Source organism: Salminus brasiliensis, chromosome 17, assembly GCF_030463535.1.
Source record: "Salminus brasiliensis chromosome 17, fSalBra1.hap2, whole genome shotgun sequence".
Taxonomy (NCBI): domain Eukaryota; kingdom Metazoa; phylum Chordata; class Actinopteri; order Characiformes; family Bryconidae; genus Salminus; species Salminus brasiliensis.
In genome coordinates this window covers 17,114,004-17,123,413 of record NC_132894.1, presented here as the reverse complement: position 1 = coordinate 17,123,413, position 9,410 = coordinate 17,114,004, and the positions used below count along the sequence as shown (strand labels likewise).

The 9,410-nt window shown below is 40.9% G+C and overlaps 1 protein-coding gene across 1 annotated transcript; it reads right to left on the bottom strand.

Moving 5' to 3' along the window:
- Positions 1-6,188: 6,188 nt before the first annotated feature.
- LOC140538314 (fetuin-B) lies at positions 6,189-8,549 on the bottom strand. The gene is made up of 7 exons (XM_072660798.1): positions 8,355-8,549; positions 8,061-8,174; positions 7,851-7,929; positions 7,587-7,783; positions 6,710-6,820; positions 6,494-6,589; positions 6,189-6,395 (listed from the first exon to the last, which is right to left on the bottom strand). The coding sequence occupies exons 1-7, from the start codon at positions 8,547-8,549 to the stop codon at positions 6,189-6,191; spliced, it is 999 nt and encodes a 332-aa protein (XP_072516899.1).
- Between the last annotated feature and the right edge of the window lie 861 nt (positions 8,550-9,410).

The following is a 9,410-nucleotide window of genomic DNA, read 5'->3' as shown; positions in this document are numbered from 1 at the left end:
CATCCATCCATCCCCCTTAAAAAGATAAGAGAGGCCTGTATTTGACATCATAGGAATAATCAGAAAATGGGAGACCTACAAGACCACTGCTAATCTCCCTCGATCAGGGGCTCCACGCAAGATCTCAGCCCGTGGGGTCAAAATGATCACAAGAACGGTGTGCAAAAATCCCAGAACCACACGGGGGGACCAAGTGAATGACCTGCAGAAAGCTGGGACCAACATTACTAAGACTACCGTCAGTAACACACTACGCCGCCAGGGACTCAGATCTTGCAGTGCCGGACGTGTTCCCCTGCTTAAGCCAGTACATATCCGGGCGCGTCTGAAGTTTGCTAGAGAGCATTTGGATGTTCCGGAAGAGTATTGGGAGAATGTCTTATGGTCAGATGAAACCAAAGTAGAACTGTTTGGTACAAACACAACTCGTTGTGTTTGGAGGAGAGCGAATGCTGAGTTGCATCCAAAGAACACCATACCAACTGTGAAGCATGGGGGTGGCAACATCATGCTTTGGGGCTGTTTCTCTGCAAAGGGACTAGGACGACTGGTCCGTGTACATGAAAGAATGAATGGGGCCATGTATTGTGAGATTTTGAGTGCAAACCTCCTTCCATCAGCAAGGGCATTGAAGATGAAACGTGGCTGGGTCTTTCAGCATGACAATGATCCCAAGCACACTGCCAGGGCAACAAAGGAGTGGCTTCGTAAGAAGCATTTCAAGGTCCTGGAGTGGCCTAGTCAGTGTCCAGATCTCAACCCCATAGAAAACCTTTGGAGGGAGTTGAAAGTCTGTGTTGCCCGCCGACAGCCCCAAAACATCAATGCTCTAGAGGAGATCTACATGGAGGAATGGGCCAACATACCAGCAACGGTGTGTGCCAACTTTGTGAAGACTTACAGAAAACGTTTGACCTCTGTCATTGCCAACAAAAGATACAGTGAGTCCAAGAAGTATTTGATCCCTTGCTGATTTTCTTCGTTGGCCCACTAATAAAGACATGATCATTCTATACTTTTAATGGTAGATGTATTCTTACATGGAGAGACAGAATATTAAAAAGAAAATCCAGAAAATAAATCTAAGGAATATATATTAATTGATTTGTATTTCATGGAGTGAAATAAGTATTTGATCCCTTAGTATTCATTAGCAGTTCTGGCTTTTACAGACCAGTTAGACACTCCCAATCAACTTGTTACCTGACCTGAAGCCACCTGTTCTCACTAATCACTTGTGTGAAAAACACCTGTCCACAGAATCAGACAGATCACACAGATTTCAAGTCTCCAACATGGGTAAAACCAAAGAGCTGTCACAGGACCTCAGAGTCAGAATTGTTGACCTTCACAAAGCTGGAATGGGCTACAAAAAGATTAGTAAGGTGTTGGATGTGAAAGTAACAACTATTGGTGCAATTATCAGAAAGTTTAAAGAGTATAACATGACAATCAACAGACCTTGGCCCGGTGCTCCAAAGAAGATTTCGCCTCGTGGGGTGGCAATGATGCTGAGAACAGTCAGAAATCGTCCTGCAACCACTCGGCAGGAGTTAGCAAATGACCTGAAGGCAGCTGGGACCACAGTTTGCAAGGAAACAATTGGCAACACTTTGCGCAACAATGGATTCACATCCTGCAGTGCCCGAAAGGTACCCCTGCTGAAGAGAGCACATGTGGAGGCGCGCCTCAAGTATGCCAATGATCATTTGAAAGATGAACCAAGTTATTGGGAGAAGGTTTTGTGGTCAGACGAGACCAAAATTGAACTTTTTGGCCTCAACTCCACCCGCCATGTGTGGAGGAAGAAAAATGCTGCCTATGACCCCAAGAACACTGTGCCCACCGTCAAGCATGGAGGTGGAAGCATAATGTTTTGGGGGTGTTTCTCTGCCAAGGGTACAGGGCTACTTCACCGCATCACTGGGAAGATGGATGGAGCCATGTACCGCACAATCCTGAGGGACAACCTCCTCCCCTCTGCCAGGGATCTGAAAATGGGCCGTGGTTGGGTCTTCCAACATGATAACGACCCTAAACATACAGCAAAGGCAACAAAGGATTGGCTCAAGAAAAATCACATTAAGGTCATGGAGTGGCCCAGCCAGTCGCCAGACCTCAATCCGATCGAAAATCTATGGAGGGAGCTGAAGGTCAGAGTTGCCAAGCGACAGCCCACCAACCTTCATGATTTAGAGAGGATCTGCAAAGAAGAGTGGGCCAAAATTCCCCCTGGTGTGTGTGCTAAACTTGTGGTTAACTACAACAAACGTCTCACCGCTGTGCTTGCAAACAAAGGCTTTGCCACTAAGTATTGAGTGTGTTTGGCAAGAGGGATCAAATACTTATTTTCCTCATTGAAATACAAATTAATTAAAATATATTCTTTAAAATTATATTCTGGATTTTTGTCTTGATATTCTGTCTCTCCATGTTAGAATATATCTACCATTAAAAGTGCAGAAGGATAGTGTCTTTATTAGTGGGCAAACAAAGAAAATCAGCAAGGGATCAAATACTTCTTGGACTCACTGTATATAACAAAGTATTGAGATTAAACTTTTGTTATTGACCAAATACTTATTTTCCACCATTATTTGCAAATAAATTCTTAAAAAATCAGACCATGTGATTTTCTGAATTTTTTTTCTCATTTTGTCTCTCATAGTTGAGGTCGACCTATGATGTCAATTACAGGCCTCTCTCATCTTTTTAAGTGGGAGAACTTGCACAATTGGTGACTGACTAAATACTTTTTTTCCCCACTGTATCTACCTATCTATCTATCTATCTATCTATCTATCTATCCATTCACCACCTAGTAAGACCTTAGCGACACCTTGGCAACCAACATCTATATCACAGTAGCACTAAGCTGCAATTACACACATTTTCTTTATGAAGTGCACTTTCTAGTTTAAATCTGTGATCTACACCTTACCTTTAACACGGAGGGTTATGTGTAAAAACTGTAAAAGCATATAAAGCATATAATGTATGTCAAATGTTATGTCACATCACTTTTTTATGTTTTTTATAACAAAAAGCATTGATTATGGATCTACATGAAGGCTCTAATAAAAAGTTTGGACCTCTGCCATTGACACATGTGCGACAAATGCTGTGCAGCTGATGGCATCCTGGTAGTTCCAAAAACAATGATGAACAATAGCTGTAGAAAGCTGTAAGATGTTTTTATACCAAATATGTTTTACTTTGATGTTTTTTATTTTATTTTTATTAAAGTGGCCTACTCTGTGCTATCAGGCCTTTAGCTTTCGTAGGACAAGTGAGTGTCAAATGACCCTAATCCAGAGCCAGAGTTTTGAAATCATGGTAAAAGGTGGCAACTGAGGTTTTTATTCCTGATTAAAATCTAATTTATATAATGATAACAAATTTTTGTCTGGCACTGCTTATGACACTGACTTCATTTGAAATGGTTTAGACACTACAACCCATCCAGTGAACACACTTTTACAATAGGAACTAGGGGCCCAGAGCAGTGAGCAGGTAGTTCAGCACCATGGAGACAATATGGGGTTAGGGCTTTTGCTCAGCTGTGAATGCTGAGGGAAGAGAAAGTGTTGTTCATTTATTACCCCCACCCCCACACAAATGCCCTACAGTTGTAGTCCACAATACTTGCTATTGCCATAACTGGCCTCTACGGGCCTTACCTGGGGTGTATTTTGTCTTGAGAAATGATTTGGTTTACATCATTTTGCAGAATCGAACAACGTGAGGCAGTAGAGTTACACATGTCATATTCTCGCCCCTGTGTGTTTGTTGCTGTCAGAGAGTTGCTTGGATTTGATATATTGTATCCACTCATTTTACAGCCACACAACAAATCAGGTAAAACATGTGCATCATACTGAACAAGCAGATGTAGACAAAGTGACATACACATACACAGTCATCCAAATGCTTTATTGTAGACTAAATAAAGAGTATGTGTCCCAAGCCATTTAAACAAATTTGAGGAATGTGCCTTGAAGAGCAATAAAGATTACTGACTGAGATGTGATACAATGTGATACTGATGTGCATTTGAATATCAGGCATTCCTCAATTATGAAGAATACATCTGATTTCTGTAAAAAGTGCCAGCGAAATGGCAGTGAGCTGTGAGTTTTTTTTTTTAATTAAACACCATGTTTAAGGAAGCTGTGCTGGTGTTTTCTTCTTGTCAACATTGTATTTCACTGTGATATGATTTGAAGCAGAATATACTGTTGATGTATAGGCTACTATGTTATAGCTACAAAACAAAACTGTGGAATACATGTACAGTGTGGGCTTGACAAGGACAGTACAACTCACAGTCCCAGGAGGACATGGTTGGCAGAGCAATACATAATTGCACAAATCTGTTGCAAGTAAATGGTAGTTACCCTTAAATGCTGCTTACATACCCTATCACTTCATAACGTATAAGGTGACAGGGTATGCAAACAGCAGTTTTCCATACCTACATATCCTCCTTGGACTATGAGTAGTGATCAGTATTACATTTTACTTTAAAATAAAACATATTACTGATCACTACCCGAGCCATAGAAGCCTGCACCTGAAACATGATTGCTATCTATTGCCAGATAAGTACAGCTATGGTTGGAAGGTCACACACTCATCATGGGCACGAATTGACGAATGCCTGCTACCTGAATGTCATTATCTTTTCAGTTTATAACCCATTTGTTTAGTCTATATCATTGGGAAGAGCTGGCACTGTGTATATACAGCGTCATTATGAGCTGTTCTGATCTTCACAGGTTTTGGCTCTGTTTTGTTCACTTGACTCTACCTTTGACTTTTCATTTTTTTCTTTAATCCGTAATGTTACAAATGTCATGGCAATATATGGTTTTCAGTGAATTCATTAAAATATTATTTTTTGGGAGCCAGAATGAGGGTACAGCATACATCTTTTATAGCAAAATGAACACAAATTGGACCATGAACATGGTCAAAAATATAGCACACCTAATATAGTTGGTCCATTAGCAACTTTTGTATCTGCCAACCACGTTTCTGACCGAATTCTGGTTGGATTTCTGACCACTCTTCATGCCACTACAGTTGAATGTATTGATTTAGTGGCATTAAATGGAATTTTACCAAAAAAAAAATCTTCACTGTCTGTAATAGGGAGAGGAGTTGCCATGTATGTACCTTTGGTGAAGCTGTATTTGTATAAAGTTCTGTAATATTAAGTAATATCTAAGATTACTCAGTCTCCATGCTTCTTACACTTTTCATCATGGTTCCCCATCCCCCAGCCTCTCTGTAGACTCCTGGAGAAACAATTCTTACAATCAGTAAGAAGAAAATGCCTAACAGAGGCACAAGATCAAAAAAAGGCAGTCTCCGAACACCCGAGCCATCTCTCATGCTGGTTGTTCAGCCATCCTGTTTGCTAGCTAGTGGAGACTTGTAAATTTCACAGCACCTAACTAATAAAAGAGAGTTGTTCTGATGGTTAGCCAAGGCAGTTACCATATTTCAATTTGAGGAACCTTCAATCATCCTACTCAGATCTGTGCTGAGCTCCTTGGGTGTGTGATGACATTTATGGCATTTAGCTTATCCAGAGCAACTTACAAGCTTACTCGTATTACAGAGACGGGGCCAATGTAGTGTTCAGAGTCTTGGCCAAGGGCTCTTATTGGTGTAGCGCAGCATAGCCATCCAGACCGGGAATCGAACCCCAGTCTGATGAGACAGGGTGTGGAGAGTGCTGTCAAACAAACTATCAACTGTAGTCAATCAGGATCACCCCACACAGGACATAAGAGGACATTGGCCAAGTTAAATGACATTTTGGAACTTTCAGCAGTACTGTATTCATAATAAATAAAGTAGGTCTACTATTTGTTGTATATATAATTCATTTTAATTAATTTTAGAACTCTTTTTTGATTTTAGAACTTTTTTTTTTTTTAGAACTTTTTGTTCTATTTAAGATGTGTATTGTGTACTCATTCTACCTTAGAAAAAGAGCAATCTAAAGAAATGATTGAACGCTAAAATCTTGCCTGACATTCATGTTTGGGATAAGTGTGTGTGAACAGCCACCCACAACTGTACAACCTTTTTCTTTTCATTAAAGCAAATGCATTTTAAATGTGCCATACGATAGCAATTACAGAGCTCTTTTACATCTAGACAGTTTGACAATATGCTCACAGCTTCACTGCTCTCAGTCCAAGGGTGTGTCTCCTCTCTCCTGGGCAGTTGCTGGCAGTAGCCAGGGCTCTGGGAGGTATTGGGACGGGTGGAGGTGGCAGAAACAGCACTGATCCAGTGGGAGCTTGGATAGTCGGGTTGGGAGTTTTTGCGGTTCTTCCATGGCTGATTGCATCATCTGACTTCTCTTTCTCATTGTCAGGCTACAGCACACAGACAACATCAGATTACTCCATGAGTACTCTCCCTATCAAGCAACATTGGGGTTTTTGATCATTGAAGTCTATTGAAGTCTACCTACTGTTTGTTTATAGATGGAGCAGTTGACCTCTATGGGAATTTTAATCTCAGGGCCATCATCAGTGGTAATGTGTGAGCCAGTACAAAAGCCTTTCCTCTTAAAGAGAGATGTGCAGGATTAAGACAAAAATATTCTCTTTTTTAGTAACCTTTTTTTAAAAATATAACAGCAAATTTATTTAGCAAAATAGCAAATTTATCAGCCAATCCTACTCACAGATGAACCATTCTTTGGACAACACTGAGTAAAATCAACGTCGGTAGAGGCTTTGGCACAATCTGTCTCCTGGATGGTAAACTCCACAAAGTAAGCTGGACCAACAACCCACTGTCAAAAAATAGAAAAATATATGGCAAATGAACTGAGCCTAATCCTATCTGAGTGAAAACGTCTTAAAGTCTGTATTGCAGGGCTGCTCAATCCTGGTCCTGGAGATCTACCACCCTGCAGAGTTGAGCTCCACCCCGAATCTAACACACCTGATCCAGATAATGAAGGCCTTCAGGAGCAACTGAACATTAGAGTCAGCTGTGTTGGATCTGGACTCTTTAGGGTGGTAGATCTCCAGGACCAGGATTGAGCAGCCCTGCTGTATTGTATATTTAGTGTGTCCTCCTGGCCTGAAGTGTGGAGGCTAGAACACTTTCTGTCACATAATGAACCCTGGGGAGGTAAATGCTTTCTGCTCTTAAAGTCTCAAGCATGGAGGGCTGTGGCATTGCCAGCATTTGTATTCGCTTGATGATCAGCTAGTTAGACAGGTGTGGAGCTGTATTCATGTAGTTCCAGGATAGTAAGAAAAGATAGAGCAGAGTATATCAAATAATTGGCTCTGGGGTGGCACCACTATAACTAGCTGACCATCAAGAGACGAGAGATCAAGAGTCTGAATCCTGGTAATACCACTGCTCTCTATGGTCATTAGCCAACAGACATCATGTGATAAAAGGTGTCCTAACCTGCAGGTGAGATATAGCAGTAAACAAACTAAGCAGGAGGAGGAATCCGAGTGAAAAGCCTGGTCATTTTAAGCAATTTAAGCTTGACTAAAGCATGATATTGACTGCTTAGACTGTGCATTCCTGAAACATACCTGCATACTCGCAGATGTTATGTTGACGAGAGCAAAATGATTGGGCATAGTTGTCTCTTTGTTAAATTTTTGGAGGGAAAGATTCGCTGTTTCTACTATGATGGGTTCATCCAGCCTCTCTGCTGTTGGACAGTCTGGACATGTTTCAACAATGGCGACAGCGGGAACTGGAAAAGAGTGCAGTTTCTCAAAAAAGACTCAATCAGACATTAGAAGTCATCATTTAGTTGAATCCTATTTACAGTAGCATTGGCAAACCCTTACCCTGCTGGATTGTGCAATTAAAGTTACGCAAAGTAAGACTGGTCTGAAGGGTGACCGATGCCTCACACTTTCCAAAAACCTAAAAGATTTGGAGAAATTAAGACTGTCAGTATATTGATTTTCAGCCATTGTTCCTTTTTAAAGTCATTGCCATCTATATGGCATGAACTATTCTAATATTAATTGCATGCAAAAAACACATGGGCTTACTGGCACATCTGCAATTGTCTTTACTTCACATGACTTCCATTTCCTTCTGCTGATCACGTGACACTTTGTCTCCAGCACATCTATTATCAGATGTAGAATGTCTACACCTCCCTCCTTTGGGCAAAGCAAGCAACCAAGTGAGTTAGATCCATGAAGAACCATGTAACGTCTTCCCATGTTTGCAGTGAAGATCTTGAACGCTTGTTAGTCCTTATGCTAAAACCTGCTACATTAGCAAAAGCGTCATTATGTTCATAAGATAGCCTGCATACACTGCCATCAGGGCTTACTCACCTTTGCCTCTTGCTTGACATCATACACTCTGTTCAGCGAGAAGATGTACCCCTCTACTCTTTGTTCGTTGATGTGGTCTAATGTCTCCTCCGCTGCTTTCACAATAGCTGGGTCCAAACACCCTGTTGGAGCAGGTGTGGGAGTGCCATTCTGCAAAAACAAGCATATGAGTAAAACAGCCAAAAATGTCGTCATTTTCCTCAGTAAATCTCCCTTAGCCGAACCTGAGCAGTTCGAAAAGACACAAATATGTCTATAGTTCTTGTCACACTGCAAACCTTGAACTTTCCCCCGCACCCATCAGCAAACAGCAGCGTTATCTGCTATTGACCTCTTTACATCTGATTTGCAGAAGAGCCCTGGTTTCTATATGTTTTCCGAAACTCAGTCCCAAGCAAAATGCACAATACAGTTATCGCTTCTTGTATCGATCAATTTTCTCTATTTTTCCTTGTAGCTGCTCCCTTGGTCTCTGCTTTTCCCAAAACTATAGTACCTTCCTCACCACTACATATACTACTTTTGAATGTGACAGCACACCATCTGGAAGCACTTTAGCACACTTTAAGGTCAAGACTGCTACATCTCTGTGACCTATTGAGAGACAGATTAATGATATTGCCAGAGGAGCAAACCGTTTATCCACTGACAGGGTCATGGTCACATTAGGCTTGAGCTTGTATCCCAAAACTGTTTTATACTGCAGAAAAGAATTGCATCCTTCGCCTCCATTGCAAACATTTTCCATTGCATTTCTACATATGTTGGTATATTTTTATTCCTGTGTATCCTGGAATATTGATTTTCATATTTTAGAATCTTTCATCTTGTCTTTTGATCTTGTTTTTTTCTTTATGATCAATGCATTTCACTGCTGCGGTCCTGTATGTGACAAACTCTGATTTGATTCAATTTTTACAGTGTAGTTGCTATACTTGCTTGATGTTGTGAAGGTTTAACTTTTAGCTCACGGAGTGAACTGTTTTATTGGAAATCAGCAGGTCGCCAGTCCCAGTGGTCTGAATTACTTTTGACATTTAAAAAACATGCAAGTCT